Source organism: Podarcis bocagei (assembly GCF_964188305.1).
Source record: "Podarcis bocagei genome assembly, chromosome: 5".
Lineage (NCBI taxonomy): Eukaryota > Metazoa > Chordata > Lepidosauria > Squamata > Lacertidae > Podarcis > Podarcis bocagei.
Genome location: NC_138129.1, coordinates 81,253,582 through 81,273,598, shown reverse-complemented (window position 1 = coordinate 81,273,598; position 20,017 = coordinate 81,253,582). Strand labels below are relative to the sequence as shown.

At 44.1% G+C, this 20,017-nt stretch overlaps 1 protein-coding gene across 1 annotated transcript; it reads right to left on the bottom strand.

The window, feature by feature from the left end:
* Positions 1-1,196: 1,196 nt before the first annotated feature.
* Positions 1,197-16,540, bottom strand: LOC308587392 (pancreatic alpha-amylase-like). Its single transcript, XM_081195024.1, is given in 12 exon segments — positions 1,197-1,517; positions 1,742-1,867; positions 2,007-2,128; positions 3,502-3,601; positions 5,107-5,229; positions 6,610-6,743; positions 7,851-8,081; positions 8,828-9,025; positions 9,317-9,463; positions 12,786-13,007; positions 16,448-16,507; positions 16,509-16,540. Coding segments are annotated over 12 exon segments (1,683 nt in total). The 5' UTR covers positions 16,539-16,540; the 3' UTR covers positions 1,197-1,327.
* Positions 16,541-20,017: the final 3,477 nt, after the last annotated feature.

The following is a 20,017-nucleotide window of genomic DNA, read 5'->3' as shown; positions in this document are numbered from 1 at the left end:
AATTGCAATAAAAAAGAATTTGTTGTGCCACCAACTAGGCAAATCACAGGAGGTGCTGCAAATATGGTCAGAGCTATTGCCAATCCACACTCAAAGGCAGATTCCTTTAATATAATCAGCTTTACAGTTCCTTGAAATAAAACGGCGTCAAAAATTAAGGTGGTCTTACAACACCTGCTTTTGAAAAGTCGATCAATGAAACCATGAGCAAAAGCAAGGTTGGCTGTTGATACGCACCAAAGGAAAACAAGCTTTCATATTTGCACAGGTGCAAAGATTTGGGTGGCAAAGCAAAAACAAAAGCTCCCTGCAACATGTGAACCGTGAGAACTGCTTTCTAAGGTGCTTGAGGTCACCAGGAGTTGCCCAGAGCTAGATTTCTCTTCATGAAATTGTAACCTGTAACTGTTGCACAAATAAGCCCAAACAATATAATAAGAGTCAGTATGACCCTATCTCCAAACGTTAATCCCAATGGTTCATTTATCACGCTTAGTTGGGGAAGTTACTAGTTTCCTACAGGGTGTAGATCACCAACTTTGCCTTGGGCAAAGCAATGAAGATTTCAAATGATGAATGATTATCAAGACACCTTAGTCATTCTGCTTGGACTCAGGGATCGATTCCCTTTTTTTTGTAGACACTCCTCCAGCAAACAGTTCTATGCAGGAATGGACTGCATTATTACACAACACATGGGACCTGCAGCAAAGTGTTTCAGCACGAAGCACTGCTGGCCAGAGTTCCAGTGGTTCCATTCCACTTCCACCCACCCCAAAGTCCATCACTGTTCAACAACGACTGAGCTTATTATTGTTGGTTGACTTGCATTTTTTAAATTAAAAAAACCTGCAAAACTTTGGGTTTTATTTATGCATACCGAAATATCTAAATATAAAGAAAAAGAAGTCTTCTTAGTGCACACAAAATCCGCATGAGATCAAAAGAAAAACAGCAAAGATTTGAAGAGCATAAAACTGGCAGGGGTAGCTTGTTTGGGAGACAAACAATGGTGGTGATGGAGAAAGGTGTCCCTCCTCATACTTTGTTTGTGAGGTTCCCAGAGGCATGTGGCTGGGTGCTGCCAAGAACAAGATGGCACACTAAGATGGCACACTGCTCTCATCCAGCAGGACTTACCTTCTTTGAAGGACGAATGAGATAGGAATTCTAAAATTAATCAGAAAAGAAACAAATAAGCTGAGCCACAAGTGACTTTTATTCATCTAGAGATAATTTATGAGGCTTTGCATTTTACTTTAATTTAGCTTCATAAAGCTTAGAAGAACTAAGACCGAAAAACAAACAAAAAGAGATTCAGTGTGGATTACAGCTTGGCTTCGACATGAATTGCAATGAATGGATTTTCAGTTTGGCTGTTCAGTTGAAAATGAGCAGTGCCATTAGCAGCAACGTGGATTTGCGTTCCAGTGCAAAGGTTGCCTTCCTTTCGTCCCGAAATAACATCACAATAAGTGCCAGGGGGGAGACCGGTTGGTAACGTTACTGACAAGGCCCTGTACAAAAGAAAACAAAAATAGTAATTGTATTTTTTTAATGCCATTTTACACACTCGGTTTATATGCTTCTGGTCACATTGTCATTCTGGATCATTTGCTTCTCTGGGTGCACAAGCAGACATGCAAAAGACAAGCAGCAAAATTAATCTGCTATACAAATTTGGCAAATGACTTGCTACGCGTAATTTATGAACGCCTTCATCTCTACATAAAATCATTACCTGTCATCATTATTAAACACAACGAACCCTTTGCCATCACGTCCAAACGCCACCTGGTTGTTGTCATCATCCCACCACCTTGTAATAGGTTGGCCGTACACTACATTTCGGAATGTCACCATGTTCCTAGAAATGAGACGTGTGTATCACTTCCTTATGCAAACGGCACAAGTCATTGGAATCCTAAACATCTGGAGAAACAGGCTTTCTCCATCTCAAGAAGGCTCCCGCAGGAACAGATGACACATCTGGCGGCTTCTATTACCTTATTTGATTCCAACGATGTTCGCAGACCCAGCCGTTACCACAGGTGCCATTTGTGTTAATCGTAACAGGTTTAATTGATCCATCACTGTTGCTCGGTGGTCCAACCCAGTCATTTAGGTCCTAGTTATGGAATATGACATTTAAAGTGATTAGACAACAAGAAATGACACTATCACATGGCGAATAAAATTGGCTGGCCGTGAGTCTCAACATGCTGGTTGATGTACCTTAAACCAGACCAGGTCTGTCGTAAGTCATGGCACCATGATAGACTAGATTATTCCCCAAATGAGTAGTCGTGGCCTCCATTTAGAACAGGGGTAGCTAACCTGTGTCCCTCCAGCTCTCAGCCCCAACCAGCGTGGGCAATAGTCAGGTATGATGGGAGTTGTAGTTGGGTCATGTGACTTATGACAGACCTGGCCTGATTTAAGGTACAACAACAAGGCTTCAAAATCTACTTGATTATACTGGTGAACCTTATAGCAAGCAAAGGTTCTGAGACTGGACTACACTGATGTGCTTGTCTGTCAGGGTTGGTTCTGATGCAGGTCAGCACACAAGATGCAGAGACAGGCAGAAAAGTTCGCTCTTCATTCAAGAAAACAGCATACCAGGCAGCAATGCCTACAAACAGGACTGGCCCCTATGAAACTGTTGCCAGGACTGAAGGTATTTGCCTTCTACTTCCCACTAAGTCTCCTCCCCAGCTGGATGTCTCCCCAGCAGCCTTAAACTATGTCAGGGACCTTGGAGACAAGGGGGAGAGGAGCTTACTACAGGAGGAAAGCCAAGCTCTGCTTATTCAGCCTCTGGCCCCTCCTTCTCTGCTTCATGTCTTGAGTCTGCACTGCTTTCTGCATCTGGCTCTTCTCTCTCACTCAAACCTGTTGTTTCTTCAGCCTCCCACCATTCTGCCACCCTCTTTCATCCTCTGACCTGTCCTCAGTGTCCCACCACCACTCCCCAGGCTCTGAGCCTTCCTTCTCTCAGGCTTCCCTTAAGGTTCCCCGGCTGTTGCCTCCCACTACTCCTCTTCATCCTGCCAGTCCCTGACATAACCCATCCTTGCACACTAGGTTTGATGGCCTGATACTTGTGAGGCACAGCCTTAGGCTAAATTTATTGTGGAAACCCGCCTAAGTCTATTTTGTGTGTATGGGAGGGAGGAGGGCTTTGCAGTCAGTGATCTCAGTCAAAAACATGAATCCTGCTTAAATCTCACCAAAACTAATCAAGACAAAAGACTGCTATCCTATGACGGTTACCTGAAATTAAGTCCCACTGAATCCAGTAAATCTTACTTCTGGGTGTAGACATGCACAGGATAACACTGCTAAATTGGAAACAGTCAACTTAAAGCATAGATTTCAACGGCTGCTCTGGCTTTGGGGCCAAAAAACCTGTTTTCCAAGTGTCAATACTATCCCTTAAGACAGAAGGCCTTTGATATGGAATTAACAAATAGCTGTTGTGAACAGGAATAAAGTTACCTTTCCATGCTGGATAACTCTTGGCCACCTGTAACTTGACATTATTCGTGTAAATCCATAGGGGTGAGCAAGCATAAACCCAACTGCCATCTTATAGAGTCTGGAAAATGGATAAGAAGCACCTAGTTGCCAAAAGTGTACCATAGGTAGTTTATGTACAAGTGCAGAAGCAGCCAACATGCTGCCCTTTAGACATTGATGGAGACCAACTCCCATCAGCTGCAGTCAGCGTGGCCAATAGCCAAGGATGTTAGATGTTAGCACCATCCAGAGGACATTCTGAGTCCTGCCACTTTCTCCAAATATGTGCTGTTTAAACACTGAGTCAGACCAGCAAAAATCTCTTCAATAGGAAGATCATTCAAGCAGAGATTAGATACAGCACAGTAATGTTCCAATTTATAGACAAATAATTACTTTGGCTAAATGTAATGATATTTGGAATGACTTTATATAGGATATATGAGGTTACTGATAAAGAAATTAGTATTTGGATAATAAGACTATACACATTTTTATATATTAATGTATGGGAAGACATTTTTATATATTAATGTATGTCCAATAATCCACATTAGCCTAGGCTTCATCAGTAGAACAGGCTCATATGTAATGTTACAGGATAGTGGATCTCATAGCATAGTAGTGGTGAAACAAGGCTAATATACCGGAAATCCTTATCTTAGACTCTGTGAAAGGATTCTGTGGAATTGTAACAACCCTTCATGTGGATTATTGGACTCTATGAATAGACAGGTGGAATCATAGAATCATAGAATCATAGAGTTGGAATAGACCACAAGGGCCATCGAGTCCAACCCCCTGCCAAGCAGGAAACACCATCAGAGCACTCCTGGCATATGGTTGTCAAGCCTCTGCTTAAAGACCTCCAAAGTAGGAGACTCCACCACACTCCTTGGCAGCAAATTCCACTGTCAAACAGCTCTTACTGTCAGGAAGTTCTTCCTAATGTTATGTGGAATCTTCTTTCTTGTAGTTTGGATCCATTGCTCCGTGTCCGCTTCTCTGGAGCAGCAGAAAACAACCTTTCTCCCTCCTCTATATGACATCCTTTTATATATTTGAACATGGCTATCATATCACCCCTTAACCTCCTCTTCTCCAGGCTAAACATGCCCAGCTCCCTTAGCCGTTCCTCATAAGGCATCGTTTCCAGGCCTTTGACCATTTTGGTTGCCCTCCTCTGGACACATTCCAGTTTGTCAGTGTCCTTCTTGAACTGTGGTGCCCAGAACTGGAACAGAGACTTATACTTGTACGGACCTTATGCATGAACTGACTAGCGAATGAACTGATCCACTGGGTCTTCTGCTTTTTTCGTTGAACTTTATGAGACTTCCGTTGAAATCTACAATTTGATACAATGAATAGTATACCTTATTTATGCAAAAGTGCAGCCGGTTACATCTTGTGTGTTTATTGAGACGTAACCATAGGTTTGTTGTTGTTGTTTTACCACTGGGTACCCAGCAGACCAATAGGATTCCTTCTCTTCTGAACTGCTTTTGATATCAACATGCCTGGATATTCAGACCTCAGGAAATAAACATTGTTGCTCAATAACCCTAAAAGGACGCGCCTTACCTTGGGTTCCAGAAAGTAAGAATGGAGGCTCCACCAGCACCATGGCCCCTCTGGTTGTCGTGGTTATCTACAAAGACAATGGCTTTGTCAGAAGGCATCAAACTCCAGTTTTCTCCCCAGCGCCTAAATTGTGAAGAAATAATCAAAACTTTATTCACAATTCACTTCGGTGCAAACTACTGTTTATTTACCAGGTATATTTTTTTAGCCCACTGCTCATTACACGATCTCTGAGGGGGTGACAGCCAAACTGAAACAAAAACCATTCCAGACAGCTTAAGAGCAGCTTTAGAAGTTTGGTGAAGATGATGATAATGATGATAATGATAAATTTGATTTATATACTGCCTTTTATCAAAAAATAAAACAAATTTTACAGAGCATAATCATAACAACATAATAAAAAGCATGATGATAGATAGCATAATAAAAAAATGATCATAATAATGGTCTGATAATCCCCACCTTTAACAGGCCATAGATTATTTAATGGCCAAAGTCCTTGGAAAAGAGGAATGGTTTGCTTGGCACCTAAAGACTTCTCTGGGGAGAGCATTCCACAGTCGAGGAACCACCACAGAAAAGGCCAATTCTTATGTTCAGAGACAGTTTTTAGAAATAATTTTATTATTTCTTGTTGGTGTCCTTGTTTCTCAATTTGATCCTTTTACATGGTTTTGTACGTTTTGCTGTATTCTATATGAAAGCACGTCGAAGCGCAAGTAGATAAATAGGTACCGCTCTGGCAGGAAGGTAAACGGCGTTTCCGTGCACTGCTCTGGTTTGCCAGAGTCATGCTGGCCACATGACCCGGAAGCTGTACGCTAGCTCCCTCGGCCAATAAAGCGAGATGAGCGCCGCAACCCCAGAGTTGGTCACGACTGGTCAGGAGTCTGGACCTCTCAGGGAGGGGGAACATCGAGAAGGGCCTCAGGTGACAAGTACAGAGTCTGGGTTGGTTCTTATGGAGAGAAGTGGTTTTTACGTTATTGAGGTCCTGAGCTGCCTAAGAATTTATAGGTCAACACCAGCACTTTGAATTGGACCTGGAAACTAACTGACAGCCACTAAAGCCAGGTCAGGATTGGGGTTATAAAAGCACCCAGTATCTGTCATAAAACAGGTAATAAAATACTCAGAATTGCAGTGGCAGCTAGTGCTCCATAACCTCTTGGGCAAATGGACCAAAATGCCAAAAGTGTTGGATCCATTTGGGTTTCCAGGGGGAAGAAATTCCAGTCAGGGAACCACTACACATGTTTGCATTTTTATTTTTTTAAAAAGGTGGGGGGGGGAATGAATAATCCTGTCCTTCCAATTATAGGCTGAAAAGCACACCTGTGGCGTTTCGTATACAAACCCCACTCCTGTTGTAGGCCATGACTGTATTACTGCGCTAGTGGGGGGGGGAATCTGCAGTGTTTGGCTTCCATCTGCATGCAGTGGACCCCCTCTGCACCCCACCCTCAGTGTGTGGGCCCCTGGGCATGGATTGAGTCTTACTTTAAATTTGCCATCTTTTCTCCGTTCCATTTGCGGAGGACTGTCCCGAGTTCTGCGCCATATTTAAACTCAGTCACCCGGCCGTTTCTGAAGTATTCAGAGCTGTGGACCGCTTCACCGCCCAAGTCAATTACCTGGAAAAAGCCGGGGGAAGACACAGAGAAAAGGGATACACGATATTGATTTCAATTTGCTGCAGAAACCAACATCACTGAGAGAAGGTAGGCTACGGCAGGAATAGTCGGCGAGCTGAACTAAGACGTAAATATCTTGTGGTACGTACTGTGTTACATCTAGTGGTATCAATTTCGACTTATCTCCAATATGACCAGAGAAATGGTTTCGGCTATTATGGCCATTACCTTATGGAGCTAGTTTCCTCTGGCCTCTAGCATCTTACACTTTTGAAGCGAGAACAATGGAAATATATCAGGACGTGAAGCAGCTGACCTGAAGCACTTTGAAGTCGCGCCAATTTCAATGCACTAAAATTAACGGTTCTTACAAAGGGCTCCACATGGAACAGCAAACTCCTTCCCAACCCAATATTTGCACTAGCAGCAGTTGTGCCCAAGTGTATCAGTTCTTCCATTCTTTTAAGCAATGTCTAAGGGCTGACCTGGAGAAAATAACTGCCTTGTTGGGTAAGACCAAAGCTCCATGAGGTCTAGCATGTTGTCGGGGACCGTGTTGAGGAGGGCTGCACTGAGGAGGAATGGTGGGAGCCACCCCCTCCCCCTGCTCCTACATGTTCCCAGGAGGAGGACAGTATAGATTTGGAACAGTGGTTTGCAGAGGGGCCTAGTTCAGAAGGCAGAAGCTGGGAAATACTGGATGGGGAACAGCTAGGAGAAGAAACTCTGGAAGAGAGAGGGTTAACAGATTCACAGTCTCTGGACAGCCCAAGGTCAAGAAGAGCTCAGAAAGTGGCAGAACAGAAAGCATAGAGGGTACAAGCTCAGATTACAAGGCGTAGGAGTGACATAGATTAATAGGAATGGAAGGGGGTGTAATCCTTAATTGGCAACACCGCCATTTCTAGGAGATGTGTTCTTTGTTCTCGCGCTGTGATTATTAAAGTTTCGAACAGGTAAGGCGTTCCTTTCTTTGATCTTCTTATCTACTGCCACAGGGGGAGGAAGCCAATTCCCCGAAGCCTGACACATAAGTAAGCATGGCATGCAGAACAGTTTGAACACTGGAAAGTGCTAGACAAAATGCTTAAAATTCCTGTCACTTACCTCCTGATAGACGAAAGGCCGTGAACCTTTGGCAAACCACCGTGTGTTGAGGTCATGTGCTTTGCTTAAAATAGCAGCAATGTCCTCAGGCCACATATGCTTGGAAGCATCGATTCGGAACCCTGCTACACCAATATCAATCAGGTGGTTGAGGTAGTCGGCCATTTTTGAACGCACATCATCCCTTCTTTGCGTGAGGTCAACGAGACCAGACAGGCGACAGTTGCGAACCTGTGCATGTGGGGAAAACCGCCATTGGTTCAGCGGCCAAAGCATAAACACGCAATAACCAAAGTACTTGTGACAGCTGCCCAACACCCATCCTGAACAAAAGCTCTTAGGATCTACTGACCCCACCAATTTATTCATCTCCACCCCCATCATTCAGCCCATCCAGCGCTGAGGGCCTTCTGGTGGTTCCCTCGCTGTGAGAAGTGAGGTTACAGGGAACCAGGCAGAGGGCCTTCTCGGTAGTGGCACCTGCCCTGTGGAACGCCCTCCCAGCAGATGTCAAGGCAATAAACAACTATTTTACTTTTAAAAGACAACTGAAGGCGGCCCTGTTTAGGGAAGTTTTTAAAGTCTGACACTGTATTGTTTTTAATATTCGGTTGGAAGCCACCCAGAGCGGCTGAGGAAACCCAGCCAGATGGGCGGGGTATAAATAAATTATTATTATTATTATTATTATTATTATTATTATTATTATTAGCAGAAGCCATTTAAAGAACAAAAAATACATTTGGAACACAATTTCAAACCTAAGACCCAATAAGATCCTGAGAAGGAAATAAATGGTATTGGTAGAAGCTTAGCTATATTGTAAGAGGGGAAGCTGGAATCTTCCAGGTATCACTGGGCTCCAACTCCCATGATGCTTTAACCAATGGCCACATTGCTGAGGCTGATGGGAAATGAAGTCCAACAGCATCTTAAGAGAGCCAAGGGATATCAGGTATCAATAGTGTAAAGCTTACCTGAACAGGATCACTGTAATTCTCAATATCCCCACTGTGTGTTTTGCATATCTCGTCATTGAAATCAAAGCTAGAATATGGGACGGCTGGGAAATCTCGGGTCCCTGCATTGAAGTAACTGCCACAAGTCCCCCGGTTTCCAGAGCCAGCCCCAGAGCCACACATATGGTTGATTACAACGTCCACATAGATATACACCTGCGGAAGATACAAGCAGCAGAGTTGCATGGTGGTTAGCGAGCCACTTGTTTTCAGTGATCTGTTTTAGCTTCTTCTAGCATCTCTCTATTTCTGTTCAGGTTTCTAGTCCTTAGCGTTCAGGATGTAGCCTTCCCAATCTTCCAGCTTGGAAAGGCTTCCCATCATTTTTGCCTCAGAATTTTGCAGTCTTACCATTTTAATCGATTGTTGGTTTATTATGCTCTTCAACGTTCTTTGGGTTGAAAAGCAGGGCTGTCCAAAAATAAATAGCCACTGAAAGCCACTTACTCCGACATTGTTGCACCTGGCCACCATGTCTCTAAATTCATTTTCATTTCCAGAACGCGAACATAACTTGTAACTGATTGGTTGATATCTTTCCCACCATGGCCTCCAGGGACTCGTAACGACAAGGTTTTCATTTGGAGGAGAAACCTATATAATTAAAAAATGTAGTGAGCGAGTAGGAGATAAAAACGTAATTGAACTCTTCCTATCAGTCTGATGTTTGAAGGTAGATAGGCCCCTTTTAAATCATAGTTTAAACTAAAGAATGTGACGGATGTGACAATAAATACAGCAGTGCAAACATTAGCAATTATGTTAAGGATGGTTAGTTTTGGTAGATGTGTGTTTTTGTGTGTGTGTGTGGGGGGGGGGGGTTTGTAATGCCCCCTCCAAGATAATGTCTGTGGGATCACAGACCCTGAATCCCTTACTCATACACTTTTATTACCTTCAAGTATTCTTAACTGATGCATAACAATAGCTATCTCCATATGGAGATGCTTTTCTCCATATGGGTTCATTTCAAACGCCAACACCTTGGCTATGTAGCATTTTATGTAATCCAGAAGTGGCCCATTGGAAAGCTCACTGGAATAATGTTACCATCTTTTCTTCCCATCTGAAGCTGGGAGGCCAGGCCTCAACTTCCACTATCTGGGCACCATGGACCACAATGTCCCCTCTCTAGTGTCTGACTGCTACATTTCAGATAGATGGGGAGCATGAAAAATGGCTTCCCAAGCGAAAGGGGGAAAATGTATCATATGGTATGGGAAGAAAGTGGGATTTTGCAAGATAATAAGCATCCCACAATCCAACTGCACAAACTCAGGTATTAGTATTGGATGCAGGGATTCGTGAGGTAGGTTCCGGTTTGGCCTTAGGACAGGCATAGGCAAACTTGGCCCTCCAGATGTTTTGGGACTACAACTCCCATCATTCCTGACCACCGGTCCTGTTAGCTAGGGATGATGGGAGCTGTAGTCCCAAAACATCTGGAGGGCCAAGTTTGCCTATGCCTGCCTTAGGAGGTATATTCTGGTTTCGCCTCAGCTTTACTTTCAAAAGCTAATTTCTAGCTCTTGTGATTGCAAAGGGAGTTTTAAAGGCATGCAGCTGGTGTTTGCAATGTCTTAAAAGTCGTGATGGGAGAGGATTTGCTGAGTGGGATTTCCAGTTCTTAGGGCGCAGAGTTTCAGTAGCCTGCTTAGCTGTTTTATCATTTATTCCGCAGAACCAGAATAAATGATTAAACGGAATATATATATATATATATATATATATATATATATTCATTCATTCCATTTTATAGCAGCAGTTTCCCAAGAAGTTTGCAGTGGTATATAAGGTTCTCCCTTGCCAACAAAGGTCCGTATAGTTAAAGCCATGGTTTCCCCAGTAGTGATGTATGGAAGTGAGAGCTGGACCATCAAGAAGGCTGATCGCCAAAGAATTGATGCTTTTGAATTATGGTTCTGGAGGAGACTCTTGAGTGGACTGCAAGAAGATCAAACCTATCCATTCTTAAGGAAATCAGCCCTGAGTGCTCACTGGAAGGACAGATTGTGAAGTTGAGGCTCCAATACTTTGGCCACCTCATGAGAAGAGAAGACTCCCTGGAAAAGAGCCTGATGCTGGGAAAGATTGAGGGCACAAGGAGAAGGGGACGACAGAGGACGAGATGGTTGGACAGTGTTCTCGAAGCTACAAACAAGAGCCTGACCAAACTGCGGGACCATGGGGTCACAAAGAGTCGGACACGACTAAACGACTAAACAACAACCTCCACAGCAATTTTATCCTCAAAACAACCCTGTAAAGTAGGACAGGGATCTGACTGGTCAGCCCCAGTGAACTTGATGCCTGATTCCCACCCGCTAGCTCTTAAATACGTGGCAAGCGTCTCGATTTGTATAACATATCCTGGTCCAGCCTCTGTGAGACACATTTTGTTACTATCTCAGTACAGAGCATTCACAAACCCTGCTATTAAAGTTCATTGACTAGGACTTCTTTTTCTAAACTCTATTAATATTTAACCTAGTGCAAATCCTCAATAAATGGTATTCTGGTAAACTGAGGGCAAGTCCACACAATCACCTGCTGGGAATTGTTGCTTTATAGTGGACAGAACAGGCAAATACACTCCTCCCCATTAGGCATATTTAGGTACCGTGTAAGTCAGTCGCCCCAAGACTAGGTCTACAAGTGGAGAAGACCGATTTGTGTGATTCTTCCCCTCTTTAAGGGGGGAGAAAAATATTACATTAAATCCAACAGTGGAGGTAGAAGATAGCCTTCCTAGGCATGAATTTGTCAAACTACACACTACATGTTATGTGAAGCAAGACGTTCTTTCGTCTGACCTGAACCTTCAAACATGGCCCCAGATTTTAGTATTTCTAACATTCATTGGAAGGCTGCAAGTTCTATTATTACGATAGAAGAGAAAACCTTCTCCCTATTCGCTTTCTCCACATCAGGCATCATTTTATCCAGCTCTGTCACATCCTCCTTTGTTTTTAGCGAAGAAACTCCAGCACAGTAGCCATATGAGATGCCATTTTCCTCAACCTTTTCCAGCTCCACAATATCCTTTGTGAGGTGAGGCCCAGACAAACATGGGTTTATCAGTGGACCATCCATCTCATACATGCATGGTGAGAAGATTATGAGTGTATTAACTGGGTGCTATGAACTGGATGGTTTGAAGCTCAACATCAAAAAAACCAAAAATCATGGCCACTGGTCCCATCACCTCCTCTCAAATAGAAGGGGGAGAAATGGAGGCAGTGAGAGATTTTACTTTCTTGGGCTCCATGATCACTGCAGATGGTGACAGCAGCGACGAAATTAAAAGACGCCTGCTTCTTGGGAGAAAAGCAATGACAAACCTGGACAGCATCTTAAAAAGCAGAGACATCACCTTGCCAACAAAGGTCTGTATAGTTAAAGCTATGGTTTTCCCAGTAGCGATGTAATGAAGTGAGAGCTGGACCATAAAGAAGGCTGATCGCCGAAGAATTGATGCTTTTGAATTATGGTGCTGGAGGAGACTCTTGAGAGTCCCACGGACTGCAAGAAGATCAAACCTATCATTCTTAAGGAAATCAGCCCTGAGTGCTCACTGGAAGGACAGATCCTGAAGCTGAGACTCCAATACTTTGGCCACCTCATGAGAAGAGAAGACTCCCTGGAAAAGACCCTGGTGTTGGGAAAGATGGAGGGCACAAGGAGAAGGGGATGACAGAGGACGAGATGGTTGGATAGTTTTCTCAAAACTACCAGCATGAGTTTGACCAAACTGCGGGAGGCAGTGGAAGACAGGAGTGCCTGGTGTGCTCTGGTCCATGGGGTCACGAAGAGTCGGACACGACTAAACGACTAAACAACATGAACTGGATGGTAGAAACTCACCCAGAATCTTCCAGATAGTTATTTTGCCTTCAGCAAACGAGAGAGTACTAACCTGGACACCTGCAAATCCATTTGGGGCTAAGTAACGTTCACATTCAAGAGCAATGTCAATCCAGCGCCACTCAAAGAGGTGGACAATAGATGTCCTTACAGGCTTCGGATTGGTCTTGTATTGGGTCCAGCAAAGTCCAAAGGCCACCAGGAGAAGAAGAAACAGGTTCTTCATGTTGTCCTTGACACTCGGCGACATCCTTCTCAACAGCCTTCTGCACTTCTGAAGGGAGAGCAAAGCACAGTTTAACAATTGCACCCCGACACTCCACCTTGTTAGTAGCATGTAGTTTTAAAGCACAGACAACTGTGGGGAATCTGTGGCACAGGCTGCTACCAATAATATAAATGTCAGTGGGGTGAAAGAGACAGTGCTTGTTGGTTTAATGTGGTCGACATGTTGGACAAGTTCAGCAATTTATAGTGAGTCTCTGAATTCAGTCCCAATCACAGACCTTCCAAGTTTCCCTATTTTCCAATGACAGTTCTGGATTTACAGAAGCCGTCCCGGTTTCTGATTTGATCCCGGAATGTCCTGCTATTGTCACTATTTTCATCGGAGGAATGTCAGAGGGTATGGAGTTATGTGACCCTTGAGCTAAGGAGATAAATAACTATGCAACCTTTAGAAGACATCTAAAGGTAGCCCTGTATTGGGAAGTTTTTTTAACGTTTAACGTTTTATTATGTTTCTATATATGTTGGGGCAACGCACTCAGATGGGGGGGGTATAATAAAAGTAATATTATTATGGAATAGGACATCACTGTTTTCAGTGGAGAAATGCTGGAGGGTATGCAATCACACACAGAGACTGTGATAAACACAGATTACATCAGGATTAGGGTCATGCGTGTGGCCATACCAAATTGAAGCATGGAGAGTGTGCGTTCACCTCAGCATTCATGAACTTAGGAGTCTAGAATAAGGGAAATTCTATAATAAGGCAATTTCTGTCAACCATAGAAGGGCAAAAACCCATGTGCAATACCCACCCTAGCTCATGTTTCTTCAGAGTGTCTCAGGCCAGGGCATGAGATGAGAGTTTCACCTGGCTTAAATTTGCTGTTGCAAAGATCCTCGTTTTAAATTCTGTATTTTAGTTATCAGTTTTGAATATGTTATTATCTCACACTGAGCCCCGAGAGAGAGAATGGTTTTGCATGTTGCTGCAGGCACTGCTTTTTCGGCACAGGAATGTGACTCATTTAAAAACATTAAATCATAATAAATATAAATCCATCACATTGCTCAGGCATCGTATCAAACTGGAAAGGGCACAACGCTGCTATTTGAGGTGGCGTGCATGTGGGCACCTGCATTCAATCCTCCCCGATTCCTGATCCAATGATCTGACCTATGTTTTAAGCATTCACTTTTGCCAAAGTTCCCTAGGTGATATTGAATAGCACAGCTTCATTTCCCCTAACTGAGCTTGCTTAATCAAAGAAAAGAACTTGTCAAACGAATTCCAGTTAAAGCTTTGCCCAACCCCAGCTGCCAGACCCAACGAGAGCTCTTTGCAAAGCTCTCAGCACGTTAGCAACACTTCAAACTGGATTTAACATTTTAAATTTTAAACCAATTTAAAAAAAAAAAACCAACAAAAAACCTCGAGCTGTTAGAAAGCCCAGATGTAACACCGTGCAAGTTGGCGTTAGAATACCTTAGTTACTCTGGCAACAAAACAAATTGGAGAATTGACAGATGTGACTGCTGAAGGCTGAGATTACAAACTACGATGATGAGGAACATCTTTTCTTTCCACTTTTGGTGTTCGTTTAGGATCCTGGATCTATTTAGCAGAAATGTTCATTAAATGATAATTCTGCTTTTTTCTTGGATTTTCCCATCAAAAGTCAAACTGTAGAGCCATGACATGGGTGGGGGCCTCAATCTTCCCCTCCCTGATTTTCAAAGCCTGCTGGTTTATACAACAGCAGTAACAAAAGTGGCACCATCACCACCTCACTGCAGGTACTGGCTATCTGTGCCAGCTAACCATAAGGAAGGAAGGGACCAAATTATGAGTTCAGCTTGCATTAGTGACTCAGAGCTCTAAGCACTACACACACCAGCTCTATCTGTGGCACAGTTCTGTAGCAGACCAGCCTTTCACTCAGGTATTTTCCTTTGGGGGGGGCATCTAAGCCTATAAAAACAGACTCATTGCCTTGTATGATCAGGCAAAGGTCCAGATTCTGTTTGTATCAGAAGTCCCCACTATGTCTCATACTAAGCAAGCCCCTTGGCTAATTCCCACATATATAATGGAACAGTGGTACCTCGGGTTACAGACGCTTCAGGTTACAGACACTTCATGTTACAGACTCCGCTAACCCAGAAATAGTACCTCGAGTTAAGAACTTTGCTTCAGGATGAGAAGAGAAATTGTGCTCCAGCGGCGCGGCAGCAGCAGGAGGCCCCATTAGCTAAAGTGGTGCTTCTGGTTAAGAACAGTTTCAGGTTAAGAACGGACCTCCAGAACGAATTAAGTTCTTAACCCAAGGTACCACTGTATAAGCAAAGCCATCTCCCTAAACAGGATCAGTCTGGAATTTGAATCTATAGTATGTTTGGTGTTCTATCATGTTTTTATATGTGCTGGAAGCTGCCCAGAGTGGCTGGGGCAACCCAACCAAATGGGTGGGATATAAATAAAATTGTTGTTGTTGTTGACTCTTCCAAAACAAGAGTCATGCCCTCTAGTGCAGTGGTCCCCAGTGAGCTAAGTATTGCAGACCCCTTGTTTTTCAAAAGCCAAGCTATGGACCCCCTACTTTAGAAAGAAAGAAAAAAGTTACATCTCCATGGTAGCTTTTGTTATGTGAATGGTGCCACAGACCCACTGGGCAGGTTGCCACCAACTGGGAAGGCGACTAGTCCAGTCCAGGCTCACCAACCTCTGCTATGTACCCAAAGACTGAAAAGGTCTTTTGTTAGTTCATCACTCTGCTTTGTACCAACAGATCAGGCTGTAACCTTTCTCTTCCCTTTGTCTTACAATAATATATATGCTTAAAACAGCCATAAAAACACAATTCTCTTAATGTATGCAGTGGGACGAAGTTGGTCCCATTTCACGCTCTATTCCATGTGCCTGGGTAGCTCAGCTGGTTACAGCGTGGTGCTGATAATGCTAGGGTTGCAGGTTCGATCCCCGTACAGGACAGTTTCATAGTCCTGCATTGCAGAGCGGCTGACTAGATCAGGGGTCAGCAAACTTTTTCAGCAGGGGGCCGGTTCACTGTCCCTCAAGACCTTGTGGGGGACTGGATTATACTTTGGGGGGGATGAATGAATTCCTATGCCCCACAAATAACCCAGAGATGCATTTTAAATAAAAGCACACATTCTGCTCATGTAAAAATACCAGGCAGGCCCCATAAATAACCCAGAGATGCATTTTAAATAAAAGGTCACATTCTACTCATGTAAAAACACGCTGATTCCCAGACCGTCAGTGGGCCGGATTTAGAAGGCAATTGGGCCGGATCCAGCCCCCGGGCCTTAGTTTGCCTACCCATGGACTAGATGATTCTCTAGTCACTTCCAACTCTACGATTCTATTACTCTTATGTTGCTCAAGAAACCTTTAAAATGATCCCACCCTACCGCATATCACCTCAGTAGATTGGAAGGCATACAAATTGGCTGAAATACCTCGGGGGAAAGTGTGCGCGGTCTTTTCACCAAATGCAGCCAAGTCACTCCTCGCAACGCAGGCCGAGGTCGCTTGCACTCCAGCATTCATAGTAAGCTGCCAGGAAGCGGATTTTGCAACAGTGACTTTTGGGCAGCAAGGGCATGAAGATTCATCCCCCCCCCCCCCGCAACTCTGAAATGCAGGGGGTTGGACTAGATGCCTCGCGTGGTCCTTTCCAACTTTACAATTCTATTATTCTACGTTCTAGGCTATGGAAATATTATTCCCACTCACATAAACTGCAAGGAAACTGAGGCGCTCCTCCATTCATCCTCATCCTCAGATGGATAATTATTATTATTATTATTATATTTTTTATTTATAGGAAGAGAGAAGGTGGCCAATTTCTGACTGGGCAAGTGGTTGGAAGAAGGGCTGCCTCACCTATAGTCAGGGGCAGCATAAGGTTTTGCTCTTCAATGGCATCCTGAGACTGATGGGCAGAATTTCTCAGAACCACATGGATCGAGTGGCGGGCGGGCTCTGATGACTCTGAATCCATGCCTGAGCCAATCAGAGGGACTGAAAGGAGGAGTCTGCATTTCTGAACACCAAGATTCCAACCCAGCAGAATGCAAGGAGAGACTTCCAAAATACATTAAAAAAAAAAAAAAAGCATTGAACACCCACTAATCAGCTGTTTGGCAGGGAAGAGAACAGAATCCATTTCTCTGTTCCAAACAACTAGTCAGTGGGACACCAGTTTCCCAGAACTGGAAATGCATGCACAGGAACGCTTACTGCATTTGGTGTCTCCCATTCAGCCACAGATGCACACCCAGAAATCTCTCTCTGCGCATGTATGTCCCTTAGTTGGAAGGGGAGACAAAATGATAATTCTTACACTGCACTTTATTTTTGCAGAGCAATCTCCTTGCTGTTGCTTCAGCTACAAAGGAGAAAGAACGAACTTCTGTGTGCCAATGTGCTCTTTTGGAACCTGCTTCGCTGCGCAGTGTGCCAGTCGACAATGTGCAGGTCTGCCAGACGCAGTTGCCACCAGCTGTCGCCGCATTTTGCAGCCGCAGCTAGAAGCACAACTGCTTGGAACGAGCAAAACTGACACTGCCCCATTTCAATACGGAAATCGAGTTTGGGAACGGCGGCAGACCCGGCTGAATAGAGACAAAACAGCCGCCCATGAACTGTTTAATGAGCTCAGCTCTCACTAAATGCGAGCCAGCATAGCGGAGGAATTAATTTACTGTAAGATTAGGATGCTTTGCCTGCTTTCCCATGGGAAAAATAGAACCCGTTTGCTGAATTATGCGGAATGAGGGTATTATTATTTAAGAGAGTACATTTCAGGCTATTTGTGCATCAGAAGTGACTTTTGGAGAGAGCCTTGCAAACAAACCCAAGAAACTTACTGGCCTCTACAAATGATATTAGCTTGTCTATCCACTCATAGACGCTCCTTCCTTCGAGGTTTCCAAGCAGAGTTTGGATGACCATCTGTCAGGGATGCTTTAGTTGAGATTACTGTACCTGCTTAGTCCCACTTAAAGTGAAGGGTGCTGGAGACATTAACACAGGGCCATCACCTGTGGCCGAAACTATGTTAGGCAAGCCAGCAGCCTGCATCCCCAAATGGCTGTGGAAAATGCTGATAGCTCGCTAATCCCACCTTGCTGCAATGGGCACTCATTATGCAAAGTTAGGGATGCTTCAAGGTCCAAATATATCGGAATTACAGTGGTACCTCGGGTTACATACGCTTCAGGATACAGACTCCGCTACCCCAGAAATATTACCTCGGGTTAAGAACTTTGTTTCAGGATGAGAACAGAAATCGTGCTCCAGTGGCGAGGCGGCAGCAGGAGGCCCCGTTAGCTAAAGTGGTGCTTCAGGTTAAGAACAGTTTCAGGTTAAGAACAGACCTCCAGAACGAATTAAGTTCTTAACCCTGTACATGCACACAGTTAGTTCCCAGGCCGCCTGGTACTTGGCAGAATTTGCAATGGAGTGCTAGTATATCTAACTGATATATATATATATATATATATATATATATATATATATATATTCATTCACCATTAGACAAACAGGAAGATGTCTCTGTCTCCATACCAAATGCATCCATTTTGGAGGGGAGGATATAAGACTTGAGAGGGGGTGGAAATAACATTACTGCAATGCAAATGCCCTACCCTTCCAGAGCTGCCATCAGCCATAGAAAGCGGGCAGGATATACAGGATTTTCTTCTAGATCAGGGATGGTGAACTGATGCTCTCCAAATAGGACTCCAAGTCCCATCAGCCCCTGCCAACATGGGCAATGCTAAGAAACCATGGGAACTGCAGGCCAGCAAAATCTGTGAGATTCTAAACTTCTAGATTACACATGGTTTGCCTCTTATTTTTGTATTTGCTGGAAAGTAAGGAAGAAGCAGCTAGTATATCTGGGTCTGGTTATACTTGGAATAAGCAGAGAAATATGGACAGAGCTGCCTGACCCATCACTATAATCATCAAGCCTTACTGGACCAGCGCTTCATGAAAAAATCTGGGACTCGCCCTGCTTATCCCCTTGCAAATCTGGTAGCAATCCTGGCGCATGCCTAGTTAGAAATAGGCTCTACAAAATCCATGAAAGTTGCATTGTGGTTCAAACAGAATCACAGAACTGTAGAGTCTGGAGGAACCCACAGAGAAAACTAGTCCAACCCCATGCAGTGCAGGAATTAACGAATGCAGCCCTTCTCAAAGCCAGTTTAAGGACTTGGGTGAATCCTATTAGCACTAAATTTCAGGGACCCATGAACAATCGCACTAAAACTCGTTTTGTTTTTAATCCGGATTTTTAGGAGCACGGAACCTAAAAGTAGGACTGCCAAGAACGGGATTTTTAAAAAAATTCCTGCAACAATCTCAATTGCTGCGTCACTTTTCGACTGGTGCAACCTCTCCCGAGAAGGAAAGGGTTTTATCTGGCGTTTTCCTGCAGGCAGCCTCCCTCCCCGGATTAGCAGAGAAGAATCCCATTGAATGCATTGCAGGTCGCATACCTACGCGCTCGGTGGCTTAATACAAGGCACGGCTCCCCTCGCGGCTCCCCTAAGGGCTCCCACCTTTGCAATGCACGGCTCGCAGTAGAGGGGACGGCAGCCAATCATTGGAAAGAAAGCAAACGACGTCCCGCCTCTGCAACCGGCTTGTGTGGCTCAGGTTATCTTTCACTCAAGTCTTGGGCAAAATTCTCATGCCTGGTTGCATAAACACCTGCATGCTGCCCTCTAGCGTTCATGCTTTTAATTTTCACCGCAAGGCGCTCTTTTCTGCCTGGTATCGGAATCATAGGATTGTATACAGTGGTACCTCGGGTTACAGACGCTTCAGGTTACAGACTCCACTAACCCATAAATAGTACCTCGGGTTAAGAACTTTGCTTCAGGATGAGAACAGAAATCGCGCGGCAGCAGCGGGAGGCCCCATTAGCTAATGTGGTGCTTCAGGTTAAGAACAGGTTAAGAATGGACCTCCAGAACGAATTAAGTTCTTAACCTGAGGTACCAGTGTAGTTATAA